Genomic DNA, 15,516 nt, shown 5'->3' with positions numbered 1-15,516 from the left:
GAATCCCTAGCTTGTAGAAGTAGGTGCCTGGTGGTGGCAATCAGGAGCCAGTCGTCCAGGTACGGAAACACTTGGAATTCAAGACGTCTCAAGTGAGCCGTTACTACCACCAAGCATTTGGTGAACACCCTGGGGGCTGTGGTGAGACCAAAGGGCAGAGCACAAAATTGGTAATGACTGGCTCCCAGCCAGAAGCGTAAATGACTCATTGATGCTCTGTCCATTTTTATGTGGTAGTACGCATTTTGGAGGTCTATGGAGCACATCCAATTGTCTTTCCCTAACAGAGGGAATATAGACTGCAGTGTGACCATTTGGAACTTGAACTTCTTCACTGATTTGTTTAACTTGCTGAGATCCAAGATGGGCCTCCAGTCCCCTGTTCGTTTTGGCACTAGTTCCGAATCCTATGTGGTCTGCGGGGACTGTTTGGATGACTCACTTTTGGACTTCTATAGTTGCTTGATCCCTGTGATTGGGTGGAACGTCTGGGATTCTCTTGGTTAGATGAGGTGGAAAAGAGAAGGGTATGGAGTATCCTCTGGAAATTATTCTTTGTATTCACTTGTCTTGTGTGATGTCGTGCCAGGCTTCTGGGTACAAAGAAAAGTGGCCCTCGACTGGCTCCAGAGAAGCGCAGCTGGGCCTCGCTTCAGGAGCACTGATAGGGACGTCCACGAAAACAATCACAGTTATTCTGGTTTTGTGGACCCCCCCTGCCTCTAGGGTGACATCTACCACTATTTCCTCCTCCTCTGCCTCTTGAAAAGGAATCACCTTGTGTGTCTGGGAAAAATCTCTGAGATTTCTTGAACCACATTTTTCCCCCTCTCTGACCTTTAGGGTATGGTCTAGAAGTGACGGAAACACTTACTCCCACGGCAGAGAGAGTCTTCCCTTCCTGCTCGCATCTGGTGAGTGTGTCTTTTACCTTTGGTCCAAACAGAGAGGAACCGTCAAAGGGGGAATTGGTAAATGTAGATTTGAAGGGCTCCGCAAAGTTACACAAGCGCATCCAGGAGTGTCTCCTAAGGGAAACTCCTGAACCTGCTGCCCTGCTCGCTCCATCTCCTGCGTAAGATATCAGCCTCATGGAGGAGTTAACAATAGAGTTTAAGGTGGACATCTGAGCAGTAACCTTCTCAGGGACTCCTTCAGTTGAAGTACCTTGGAGAGCATCTCCCAGCTCTTTTAGGAGATGTTTTTGAAGCCTAGTGAAATGGGTGAGGTAATTCAGCGATCTGAGTGTAAAAGCCGCTGAAGAAAAAATACGCTTCCCGTATATGTCCATCGTTTGAGACTCTGTTCGGTGGGTGGACAGATGAAGTCTCTGCTAGTTCCTTCTTTGTGGTTGCTGCCACCACCATGGCATCTACAGGCACACCTTTGGTCAGAAACTGTTTTTTCTTAGAAGCTGAAAGGAATTTGTTCGGCCTTCTAGGGACTGGTTCCATGGTGTCAGGAGTTTCCCCACACACTTCGACTCACCAAATCTAACAGCTCACCAAAAGGTGGAGACACCCAAGAGGCTGAAGGTTGAGACCCGAAAGCATTCAGGTACACTGACTCCTCATCAGAAGGCGTGACGGTGGGTCAGCTGCCTCTCTGTTTCAGGATGTCTAGGATATCTACAAAGGAGATATCATCAGAGGATGACCTAGGGGACCCTTCTGACTCCTCGAGCTCAGTGTCAGAGGTGATGGACTCATCAGGGGAGTCTATGTGCTTCCTCTTGCAAGTTCTCTACCGAGGAGGCTCCTCAGAAGGGTATTCTGGGGAGGTCTTGAAAGACTGGAGGTCACCCAAGGGGGGCTCCTGAGGCTGCGGGTCTCTGTTGTCATGAGAAAGGGATGGTGCTAAGACAGAGGTTGGAGCTTGAGGAGGAAGAACATTGGTACCCTTGTGCAGAGCTGAAGATTTAGAGAGCACGCTCTTCATCTTCTCGAAAGCAGATCCCCCCTGGCTCCGAGGACACCACCGGTTCCGAAGAAGCAGAAGTAGCCCCCGGCTCCGGAGCAATTGGCTCTGAGATAGATGTAGGATCCAAGCTCAGCCAAGCAGACGCACCGAGAGGTAGACTCAGAACCAAAGAAGTTCGGGTCCGAGCGTCCCCATCGGGGCAGACTGGTGAGCTTCGGCTCCTAGACATCAAGGATGGCACTGAAGGTGTCGGAGTGGAACACGGCTCCGAGAAAGTCACTTGGGGTGCTGGAATAGACGGTTCCACAACAAACGGCACCAATAGATCTGGCTCCGGAAGACCGGCATGGCTAGGAGGAACAGAAGCAGGCAATATGGCCTTAGATGGCTCGGGAACCAATTGGGTTGGAGCTGACAACAAATTTGCTAGCGCCAACGACTTCTAAAGTCTAAGCACCACCCTCTTGACATCCTCCTCAGAAAGACTCCTGGAGGATCTGGAAGACAAAGTAGGGGATCGACACATCTGCAAAACTGGAGATCTAAGTGTCGGGATACCGGTAGTAAGTCTCCTGACCGGCTCCGAGGTATGGATCAAGTTATCGGCTCCGAAAAACTTGGGGCCGAAACTGGAAGGTCTATATCAATAACCTCAACCGGCTCCGAAGCCAGAGGAGCCGAAGAGGCAGAAGGTTTGTCAACTTTGGCAACTTTCTCTGGCGGTCCTAATTTGTGAGTCGGTGTAGGAGACTGCCTTTTCACCGACTTAACCTTCTCTTGTTTTGAAGAGGGAGACCTGGAGTGAGAAGAGGAAGAACTAGCTAAATCCTCTTCAAAGGAAGGTTTAATGAGACCTTTCAAAATCAGTTTGCTCTTCCTTTCCTGGAGAATCCGGGAACTAAAAGAATGGCAAAAAGTACATGTCTCCTGTAGATGTATGGCTCCCAAACAATACACACAAATACTATGCCCATCAGTGAAGGACATTTTTTGTGAACATTTTAGGCATTTCTTAAAACCCAAAGGTTTATAGTCTTTAGTTTCCTTAGACATAACTACAACAGACTATAATAGTATACAGACAATAAGAAGAGAGAACAAGGTTTTCTAACTTAAACGGGCCTAGCCCTGCTCAAGAAACAACACACAAAGGAGAAAGGCAAAAGAGGACTAGGTCCTCTAACTTAAATGGGCCTAGCCCTGCTGAAGAAATAACACACAGGGTAGAAGGCAGTCCTCTAACTTAAATGGGCCTTGCCCTGAACAGAGGGGTAGGCGAGATAGAGAGTAAACAAGCAACAGGTAGGTCCTAACTAAAAAATAGACCTATACCCGAGAAGATTAATAATAACTAGTACAATAGAAACAAGGGATACCAGTAAGGAAGGCCTGCGGAAGAGACAGCCAACAATTATCAACAACAATTTGCAATAAAACTCTAGAAACACAATAACTACTCATAAGTTAACAACAGTAAGCTATTAATACTAAACTAACTTTACAGACAAAAAAGAACACTATAAATTTTAGAAGAAAAAATATTCCAACTTAGCCATGGCCAAGAAAGAGAAAACTTCTGAACTTGCAGAGCGGCAAACGAGATCTGGGGATTGTTGCTCGTGCATTGTTGGATACCTACACCTGGCCACAAGCCAACTTAGAGACTTTGAGCTTTGTAATCGTCCGAGTTGGAGCCGAGGATCGGCTCCGAACCCATATGTAAGAATGAAGGCGAGATAGGACTACAGAACATCAAACGACTTAAAGCACCATTACTGTCTGTAATACAAACATGAAAAAGTAGACAGAGTATAGAGTCAGCTAATTTCAGCATTACAATAATGTGCTGGAGGAAAATATTGAAGGGGAACAGCTTTAATAGTTATAGTACTACTGCAATCAGCACGGTTATAAAGTGAGGCAGAACTGATCATAAATGTTATCGATCATTTGCTAACTTCTTGCATAATCCAAACAGAAGGGGAAGTGGAAGCCAGTTGCTATACCACCAATGAGAATGGGAGAAAGGCAGAAAAGCTCAATAGACAGAGACCTAAAAGACAGGCAATCAATGAAAAAAAAAAATAACACTTCACCTCTTCCTCCTACAGACTGCCTTAAGTTTACAAACTCAAAACCAAAAATTAAATAAAAAAATAAATAAATAAAACGCTACCGCAATACCCCATTAGCGTTACCGGGATACATCGTTACAAAATACAAAGAGTACGATCCACAGCTACCAGAAAACATTAAAAGGAAATTATTCAGTACAGTTTCCAATGTGGCATTTACGATGCGAGAGACTACAGCATATTTCTGAAGTTCTCAGGAACATTATTAGCACCGTCTGTGACACTGCTATATACAAAATGTTTTCCTTTTATACTGCAGCAAAACAGTGACAGTAATTAATGTGTACATAATGTCAACTTACCACAAGCAAATACGTCAACTGAGCAGGAAGAAGCAGTTCTTGGGCTAGGCAGAAGAAAACAAACAAGAACTTCCTGGTAACAACCCCCAAACCGGTGTCTCCAATAGCGTACCCAAAATAAATAAAAGGACCCAGCAGCAAGTAAAATCTGCAAATATCAGCAAAAAGAAAAGAAATACCTGCTGCTGGACCCTCTATTTATTCGGAGAGAACAAAAGAAATTTAGGTTTGGGGTGGAGGTGTTATGCAAGTGGTGGTTTGGACTGCAGGAATTCAGCTGGCTGCCACCACTTGCCTCATCAACTGCTTTACAAGCTGATTTTCTTTTAAAAGTTTAATGTGAGCAGCGTGTAAAAACACACTGAATCTTAAGTATACAAGGTAAATAACAAGTTAGGTCACGATTTCAGCATGTTTTACACGCTGCTCACATTACAAATCTACATTGCAGTTTCTCACGCCTGTGGAAGGTACTTGGGGGTAACAGCTTGCAATACCTATAGTCTCACAGCACGCTCGCATGTAACCATAGAGGCGCTGTGAGATGGTACTTGGGGTTAATGAGTTACTGATAAATAAGACAGAAAACAGTAGAACACTGAATACAATAAACAGAGTTTCAACATCAGATATAAAAAATAATAAAGTAGGGTAGTTTCTCACAGATGCAGAAAAGAATACTAAACTATTCTCACTAAATGACCCTAACTAAAGAATTACTGTTCCCTGACCACTTACTACAGCAAGGCAAGCTGGTGTGTGCCGAGTTTCTTACTACACCAAAAGCCAGATGATGTTTCGCTTCGTCTGTGTGGATGTGAGATACATATCCTGTCAGAAATCTTTCCAAAGTGCTACTGCAAGGGTTCCAGAGAAACCAGATACTGATTAGAGGATGGCCTCACCTCTGGGCACCTGACTCTGGTACAATACACAGAGAGAGCTTTGCTAAGACCTGTGGCAGCATCTGAAAGCTATAACACAATTTCAAATTTCCACCCTTCCAGGGTTCTTTGATAAACATACACATTTGATCAGTTACAGCAATACAACCTATTACATATGCATACATTCTTTCTGTCCATCAGGACCTACTGTTCATGCATTTTTTTTTACACATGTAACTTTAACAATATATTTTTAACTTAAACATCTGTACAAATCAAGTTGTTGTTGTTGTGTCTTTCGGCTTTTCACGGTTAGGGGTCTCCACAGCGGAACTCCGGTAAGCTAATGATTGGCAGTAGATTTTTACATGCCGAGTTGCCGGCCCTGACGCACAACCTTCAACGAAGGTACGCCCATTCACACGTCTCCACACAGAAGATGCTCTAGCTAAGAATCGAACAGGACGTCTTACTGTGAGGCGACAATGCTACCGCAGCACCACCACCGCAGTATATACAAATCAGTGTGATAGTCAAATAAAATTCTTTACAAAACTCCAGTTAGCTATGCTGACATATGTACACATGCAATGCACCACTCTCTCTGGCACAGATGGCACTACCTCATAACATCACATAATTATTCAGAGAATGTCAAGAAGAAGGCATGAGATTCAAACTGCTGTACCCAGCTATCTACAAAATATTTTTCCCTGAAGAGACAAAATAATTTTTTGATGAAGCACATGCTAAGGAAGAAATACAAAAGTTTGCCCAACAAAAAGTGAGCTGTGAATCAGAAGAAGATTATATTTCTTGTTCTTTGGCTAATAAAGAACACACAGAGACTGCGTCAGCAAAACCTTTTCAATGTTTCAACGGAAAATGCTTGAGAGAATGAAAAAAAAAAACAAGAAACGACTAGAAGAATTGCGAGTACATTGGAAATGAAGCAGAAACAGTATTTGGGAGACAGAGGTGAACAGGAATAAAACCAGTAACTTGGAAACTGACAAATGCAGGATTTTATTTGTGAAACATAACAGAACAAGGAAATCTGGAAATACTGGACCTTCTTGGACAATACTGCACAATTTTCTTTGCATGCTAAAAAGTAAGGCTTTCTCGTGTTTTTTTTTTTTTGTTTTTGTTAAGTGTAATGGGGATACTAATGTAAATAAGTGTTCCTATTTTTCTTTTCTCCCTTCTTTCTTATTGTTCAGTTTTAAGAAAGGTAGGGACTGCAATGTAAAAAAAATCTAGTTAAAAAGAGCATGACAAAGGGAAAAAATTCGTCTGCTTTTTCTCATTCTTGCAAAGGGGAATGACTGAGTTAAGGTCCTTAGCTTTATCTAGTAACAAGGTTTAATAGAAAGCAAGTGAATGAAAAGGAATACCAAGTATTATACGTCTTTCTTTAGTAAACAAATGCATGCTTGGCCATTTTGTATCTGGTTCATATGCCTCTAGGAGACAATCTGATATAGAGAAATGGTATGGAGAAAATGTTTTCTGAAAGCATTCAAGTGCTTTCCCAGTTGAGAGAGGTATAAAGACAAAAGGGAGGCAGCACTTGGCCGTACTGTGCATCTTAGGGTGGACAACCTTTCTTTTCGGTTATCTCAAGTGTGTGTATCTGTCAGCTTGGAACATATGTTCCTATTAGAAGGGTTGTTGTCTGCCTTTCGGCTTTTCCCGGTAAGGGGTCACCACAGCGGAACTCCGGTCCGCTAATGATTGGCAGTAGATTTTTACGAAACGCAGAGGTGCCACCTCGACACCCAATCTTCAACGAAGGCACGCCCATTTACGCATGCATGTCTTTCGAATGCTACCCAACAGCGGGGAGGACATGCAGACTCCACATAGAAGGTACTCCCAAGCCCAGCCGAGAATCGAACAGGAGAAGCTCTTGCTGTGAGTTAACAACGCTACCGCCGTACCACCGCGGCATAACTTCAATATTTGAAGATGTACATAGTTTTGTGTATTATTAAATTAATTCGCTTTACAGGTGTATTGGGGTGTGTTTTTTTTTTGAGGGCTTTCAATAAATCAAAAAGTTTTGTAAGATATGTCAAAGGCTCAAATGGAGGTGACAAGAACAACTGTATAAAAATTCAACCTGCCAAACAGTATATGCATGTAACACAAAAGCTGGAACTAGACATAACAAAAAAGCTGTTATACATAAAATGTAAGAATAATAACTTTTCAAGAAAATTATGCTTTCTGTAATGTCTTTAAACGTCAATGGTCTCATTGATAAAATTAAAAAAAGAAAAAGTAGTGAATTATATTGAATATGTAGAGTACAAAAAGCTATGCTACGAGACACATACTTGGAAAGAACTGAACATGTGAATTTGGTAAAGGTTTTCAGGATAGTTATTCAGCTGAATAACTGGGGCAAAGGAAAAGAGGAGAACTTCTATTAACTGCAAGAGGAGCTCCAATAGTGACAAAAGAGGATAAAAAAGATAATAATAGTAGATTTGTAGTACTAAGGGGCTACGGGTAAGGGAGGAGTATTACACTGGCATGTACTTATATTCCACCCAAAACTGCCATAATGTAGCTTAAGAAAATTCTGGGAGAAATAATCAGCTTTCAGCAAGGAATATTACTTATAGGTAGGGACCGAAATTTGACCTGCAACAGTGAAGATGTGTCTGGGGGCCCAGCAGGGAAGAATAACAAAGGAGTAGATTTCTGATGAAATTTATGAAAATATTTGGCATGGAAGATGTGAATTCAGTACTAGACGTTTGGAGTGAATTTACATATCATTCCCCATGATACAAAAACTGGGCTAGGCTAGACAGAATTTACATTTCACATGAACATGTGCGTTTAATTGACGGCTTTAATAAGCACCCAATAACTACTTCAGATCATGTACCAATAACTACTAAAATAACATAGGCTAATGAAATAAAAATGAGACACTGGTGCTTTCCCACCTATTTGTTGAAAAGAGGAATTTAAGGACTGAGTAGTGGAAATTATTCAGGAGATATTACAGAAGAGAGAAATTTCTTCTGAAAAAAACAGCTAGGGAGTGGGGTACAATTAAAGGAGTTTAAAAACAGGGTGGAAATAAAAGAAATGGACATATGATTAAGAAGTAAAAAGAATTATTTAGAGGGAGTGACAAATGTTAAAATAATGCAAAATGGGGAATTCCCCAGATAAAGAGGAGCAACTGCAGAATGCTAGACAGAAAACAATGGATTACCTCGATAATATGCACGAGTTTAGAAAGACTGCTGTTAGGCAACTGTTTTTGATAACTCTGGAACACAAAAACTTTTAACACAATAATTCAGCCAAAAGAAAGTAGAAAGGGCTGTCGTCAAGTTTAGGGGGCTTTTAACAAGGAAGATAAGAGATCCTGTAGAAGTATTAGAAATATATCAGAAACTCTATGAAAGTACATACAAGGCAGAGAAATATGGAAATCAAGAAAAACTACAGCTGAAAATTTTTACGGAAGAATCATATATGCCCAGGTTAGAGGTACATAAAGCTCAATTACTAACAGGATAGGAGGAGAGGAGATAAAAATGGTGATATATAAACAATCTACAGGAAAGCCCACAGGAACAGATGGTATTCGTGTGCAAGTTTGAAGCTAGGAGGGAAAAAAATTATAAAGATTCAGAAGTTTTTTTTTTAACAGTATCTTAAGAGAACTACCACCAACATCCTGGAAGAAAGTGGTGGTTGCTGTAATACTTAAATAGGGTAAAGATCCATCAGATCCAGCTTCATAAAGGCCCATTTCAATGCTAAACCATGATTATAGTGTTTCTGTCTATAATGGCTAAAAGAATTGCAAATTCTATACCAAAATGATACATATGAATCAGTGTGGTTTTGTGGGGGATAGGAAAATATCTGACAACATTAACAGAACACCGATGATCCACAGGGATGCAGTATGTTAGAAAATACCACTGTTGTTAGTGGGTCTTGATGCAGAGAAAACATCTGACAAAGTAAGCTGGGACTTTATTAGCAGGGAAATGGAAGCATTTGCATTCCATGATAAAATTTATAAGGTTGATTAGGAGGCTATATGAAGGAGACTGGATGTGAAAATTAAAATGGGTAGAGTCCTCTCTGATAATTTCTGGTTCAGGAGAGGAACAAAGCAGGAGTATACTCTCTACAGTTTATTTACATTATATTTTAAAAAACGACAAAGCAAATAAGGGACTCAAATTCAAGAATATAACTGGTATGGTAGTCAAGAAAAACTGGGTCTATTTGCCGATGACATTATTTTATTCCTGACAAAACCAGAAAGTGACATTACAGTGTTGTGGAATACTGAGACCGTTTCAAATCTTTTCTGGATACTAAATTAAAGAAGCTAAAACAAAGGCAATAGTGGTAAGCTACGTACCCACACACGAACTGGTTCGGCAATATCCATATTTATGGGGACATGATAAAATAAAGTATTTCGGAGCACACAAGACACAAGCAGTTAAAATATTTTTAGTCCCTTTAGTCTTATACATTAGGTCAGGCATATGTTTATCAACCAGAAGAGAAGTTGTGGATATCAATTAAGAACTGAAGGATTTTATCTGTGAGAGGAAGACAGTAAGTGGAATGAGCATATTCTTCCAACAATACAAGGTGGATAGGGATTACCCAATTTAAAGCTGTATTTCACAGCAACACAGTTAATTAAGGCTCCTATACTTAGCAGAAGCAGAAAACTATAATTCAGAGTGGAAATGGATGATGATGAAATGGGGGAAGCTCAAGCAACAAGGAGATACTAGGATTTTGGATGCAGACCTTTAAGAGAATAACAGTAATCATACAGAATATTATATTCATAAAGTAGCAGAAAATAGTCTAAGAATCAAGCAAACATGGGAATGGAGAAAGGAAATTATGCCAATAAGGATGACTGCAATTAGGAATACAGAAAATAGGGGGCTGGAATTTAATGGATAAAACTGGCAAAGGAACCAAAGGATTGGGAACAAATAACTAGAGAGGGAAAGGTAACAGAATGGAAAGGTACCAAGAACTTACTTGGAATGCTAAGGACGTAGACTTAGTAAATGTCAGGAAAATCCTACTAGGACAGCTGAACTTTATTTGGGGTTAATCATAGTCTTTTTAATTGATGGCAGGTGTGTACCCAAGAAGATTGAATGCTGCAAGTAAATCAAAAGGTGCTTCAACAAAGTATTAGTTTAAGGGTATGCACACTCATGCAACCAGCTTATTGTACATTTTTTTTATTTGTTTATATTTTTTCCCCTAACAATTTTGTGTTTCAATTGAATTGTACAGGTTTATAGGTCACATTAGATGTGGGAAAAGTTTTGAAATGATTTATTGTGCTCTCATTTTTTATATCACAAAAACCTGGCATTTTAACAGGGTTGTGTACACTTTTTATATCCATGGTAAGTATTTTTATACCCCAAGAATACTCCAAAGAATTTTTCCTAAGCGAGACAGCAAATGTTGGAGGTGTGACAGGGAAGAGACAGGTAACTGGGAACATATTTTCTGGGAGTGTAATGAGTTGGCAGACTTTAAGGATTCTCTGCAGATTGCTTTCAGAGATAATGGGTGACAAATTTGTGTAACTAAGGAGATGATTTTTTGAGCTGTGATACAGAATCGGAATTGACATAAGTAAGGCCTTGCTGAGTCGAATTATGGTGGATGCCAAAAAAGCAATTACAAGAAAATGGAAATCAAAGTTTAAACCAACTTTACTAGAAGTAGCGAATATGGTAACAAAGATAAAACAACTGGAATTGGGATCTTTAGAAAACAGCAGGAGCAAATACAAAAGAAAAATGGGAACTATGGGAACAATACATGCAAAAGAGGAATGACGTTGAAAAGAAGGCAGGATTTAAGTAAGTTATGTAATATTTGACTGACAATGATTGGACAGATTATAAGTGATGTACAATGTTTGCAGCTACAATTGTGTCAATGTGGTTTGTTTTAATTTATATAAATGTAAGATTGCATATGTCATATGTGATAAATTAATAAAGATGTTTCTTGTTTTAAATTAAACAAACCTTGAACCATAAGCCCAGCTGTGGGACAACCCAAAGGTCTTCCATAACCTGAGCAAACATACCCTGGTAGGCCAAAACCCTTTACACTGAACTCTTAGTTCAAGTACCCTTATTCCAGACAAAGGTGAATTGCAGTGAACACAGTCAGAGATCAGGCTGGGTTGCCTCAATCTCTGACCAATCAACCATGGGATGGGGTAGATTCAACAACATGGAACAAATTACCCTAATGGGGTACTTCCACATGCACCTCCCTTCCTATCAGTCAAAGAAGAAGACTGGAATAAGTTTAGGTTCTTGCTACTGGAAGAAAAGCTCCATACCTGCAGAACCCTGAAAGCAGTTTCAGCAATTCTCATCTCGAAGAACGGTGGGCTGCAGCCTATCCTGCAAACTTTGGTTTCTATCATGGTGGCCTAGCTGGGATCTGTAGTTGCATGCAAGTCCTAACTGCTGATCCATGTGTAAGCAACTCTCAAGAATGGCCATCACTCCTGATGAGGAAGGCCTAAAGTTTCTCTTTCTAACATTTTACGGTGGTACAGCTGAACTGCTGACATTTATGGCAGTGATTTATGTATTAGTAATCCCCAAGGCAACAAAAGCAATGCCACCGATTTGAGAGTCAAATGTACACTTCAGGGATGTGATTTTATGTCCGGTATACAAGAACGTTTTACAAATGTGCAACAGGATCACAATATATACAGTACATGTAGGATAAAAGAACTGTAGGCTTAGGAGCTAGGAAAGCATACAAAGTTAGCATACAAGATAACAATATGCATTAGTGCCAGGCATCCGTTCCCAAAATGTAGAAGATTAGAAGAAATTACAGAATAATTTTGTCCACAGAACGACCTCAACTGCTAACCCATCAATAATGAGGATCCTTGATGTTACCTCTGATTCACAGGACTCCTCCTTAAAAATGACTGGAAGATGGCCTCTCATAATTTCAACCCATAAAGGAATAGGTTATTGATAATAATGCCTCCTTCAGGGGTTATCAGTTACAAAAGGCCTCCTACCATGCTATAACAAATATGTTCTTCTAAGAAATGGGCTAGAAAATGCCACCTCAGTTTTACCATAGTTCTCCCTATCCTGAATCATACGATTATCAGAACCAAAAGAAAACTACTGCAGAAATTAGATACAGGTTTGTCAACTAATTCTATCATACTGTTAAGAGTACGGCTGACCTTCAAATTTTGTATGTTTTTTTCAGCAGGACACAAATGCAAACTTAGTGAGTATACTGCATGATAAGCATACTTGCATGAGCAAAATTTCTCTATAAGCAATGTTTATATTTTAAATAAATAAATAGATTAATTAATTTTACTTAACTCAAAATCACAGCTTTCAACTGCCCTTGATTTTGTCTCATATGTTTGGTCTGGCACTCCTAAAATTTGTGGTTTTCTGGTAAACTGTGGAGGACTGTAGTGTTTACATAATGATAGGCATCTGAATTTCAGAGTTCACATTTTCCTGAAGATACATGCTATTGCAAAACTTGCTATTCTGCAACTTTCTAAGTATAAGAGCAATGCTTAAAACAGTCTCTGATTTTGGGTCTTTAAACTACTTTTTCGCTTTGCCCGATTCACGAGTTAATGGGTTTAGAGCTCCTATTACCAAGGAAGTGTCATCAAACACAGAAGCAAATTAGTAGATGCCATTCTGTTGCATTATCATAAAGAATAATACACCTTGACATTCCCAGAGCTGTAATAATCTTTCTGCAGATTATCAAAAACATTAGTGCCCTCCTCTTGAAGCAATGTAAAAATCAAACCAAAGTAATGTTAGTCTTGGATGTAGCCAAGACAAACCAATGTAATGTTAGTCTTGGATGCAGCCAACACAATGTGGTCCAAGTTGGAGAAAATTGGTCTGAACCAATGATTTATAATCTTCTACTGCTTCATATTATTGATACATAAACAGAAAAGCATCATCATTCAGAGCCTTAACATCAGAGACAGAAACACGTTTCTTCCAGAATATCAAAACATTTAGTAACATTATACTGAAGGAAACTTATCCTAAAATACAAAACTATTTACTCAAGTTAATTGCTTCGGGGTCAGAAAAATAGGTTTGAGCTAGTGATTAAGATTTACAGTCACTCATACCACCTTTTAAATAACTGAAACATCTGGAAATAGCATCAGGCTTTAAAAAAATTCTTTAAAAACTTTTTTTTTTTACACAAACAAGGGACTTAACATGCAAAGATTCAATTAATATAAAACACAGCTGTCATTGCAGACGAATGCAATGCAAAGTGCCCCAATAAAACACAAGAGACAAAAATGTAAGAAATGCTAACATTTGCAATCCCAAGAAGACAGGGTTGTAAGCAACAAACAAGCATTCCCTTAACTTCATTCCCATAATCATATGACGTTCTCTCTGAAACAGTAGCTCTGGGTGGGGTTAGAAGACTGTTCTTCCCACCAGACAAATTTACTGAAAAGTAAAATGCTAAATTATTTTGAAAAAAAATCACAATCAAACTCGAAGGCACAAAGAGATACCTTACGTAAAACTCAATTTCATTTAGTTTCTTTGAGGTTCTTGCTCACCTGAGTTAACATCAGAAGCAGTTATACCTGGGCTGTTATCTGGATGTTCATTTTGAATAAAATACTTCAGCAGTACAGCTCACAGCTGTAGTTTCCTGTAGTGATTCTTGTCCTACAAGTTCACAAAGGATGATATTTTCTCCTACCCAAAGTAACTTAAATTTCTACAGTTTAACCTAGTCAGACATTGCAGACCTTCACTTTAAGTAAACAGAACAGCAGAAGCTGCTGGAGAGAGTCAAACCACCACACCTCTTCTAGCACACAGGAAAATCAGTCACAAGCATATGGACGAAAGACACTACTATATAAGCTACTACTGATATTAATTTCCAAACCACAAATCCTATATTTTTTACAACAGATTTCTAGATAAACCATAGACACATGAAGATGATGGATTCAATTCATTAATATTCTACAGCACATCTTATTAACACTAACCTACTTTTGTGCACCTTATAAAAATACCAACAGCTAGAACAGACAGGCACTGGATGGTGATTCACTATACAGCCTAAAAAAATAATGCATTAGGCAGGATGTAAATGCAACAAAGCCAGATGGAAAGTCTGGTCAGAGATTTTTATCCTGTCCATCATCATCTCTTATGATGGTGAAGCTAGAAGCCAGTCTTTCCAGGTACAGACAGTGTTTCTCCTGAAGCTTTTGTCAGCCTAAATTCAAATTCTCCAGTGATAAACTCTGTCCATTGCCAAGAAAATGAAAAAGGCAATGTCTTTCAGCTTTTCCCGGTTAGGGGTCGCCACAGTGGATCAGTGGTCTGCAGAATGATTAGCAGTGGTATTTCTACGGTGTTGAGTTGCCAACCTGGCTCCCAACCTTCACGGAAGGCATACACATACACACACGCACCTACCTGCATGTCATTAAAACTCACTAGGCTGCAGGGAGGGCATGCAGACTCCACACAGAAGAAGCTCCATCTGAGAATCGAACCGGAGAACCTCTTGCTGTGAGGTGACAACGCTAAATGCTGTACCACCGCGGCCGACTTGCCAAGAAAATATCAACAGTCAAAAAATTACATCAGCACAAAATATGAAGTACCCCCCAAGATACCTGCCCTTTGCACGGTGTGAAGAACTAATTGTTTTCCCATCCCTGCACCCCAATGAGCAGGGTGTGCTCCAATTGGTAAAAAAAAGACATTTCAACCAGTCAATTGGAGGCTACACAATGATGGCTTAATCATGCAACAGAAAATTAAGTTTCAATGTAAAACATAGTCTAAAATAAACCACGGGAAAGCAGTAAATATCTTGCTGTGTTATCCTGCACTATTCAGGCATTGTTTACTACCTGCAACCTTGTCTTCCAGGGAATGTCCTAATACCACCTGATGCAGGTCATGGCTGAAAATGTTCAATGCAATAACGGCACATACCTAGTCAACAAATAAATGCAGATAAAACTTAATAAAAGTAATCAAATAAAAGGAAATACCTGGCTCTTTCAATGGCTTCTGTCCTGTGAACATTGGATAGTTGACCTAAACAAAAGCGATCTCCTCCAGAAGGATCCACATATCCATCGACTGTAACGATTGGACAGCTGGAGGGTACTTTAAAAGTTTCTCC

General features: G+C 39.9%; 1 protein-coding gene across 1 annotated transcript in view; it reads right to left on the bottom strand.

Annotated features, from left to right (window-relative positions):
- SMAD4 (SMAD family member 4) overlaps positions 1 to 15,516 on the bottom strand; it is a 2,088,766-nt gene that overhangs the window by 524,573 nt on the left and 1,548,677 nt on the right. Inside the window, exon 9 of the mRNA XM_044082137.1 lies at positions 15,383 to 15,516. This exon is cut by the window's right edge and continues 50 nt beyond it. Coding sequence (XP_043938072.1) covers positions 15,383 to 15,516 — 134 coding nt within the window. The remainder of the gene's footprint in view (positions 1 to 15,382) is intronic.

This window comes from Protopterus annectens, chromosome 1.part1 (assembly GCF_019279795.1).
Source record: "Protopterus annectens isolate FY-2018-M chromosome 1.part1, PAN1.0, whole genome shotgun sequence".
Taxonomy (NCBI): domain Eukaryota; kingdom Metazoa; phylum Chordata; order Ceratodontiformes; family Protopteridae; genus Protopterus; species Protopterus annectens.
Note: the sequence above shows the minus strand (reverse complement) of the source record. Positions and strands in the feature narration are given on the sequence as shown.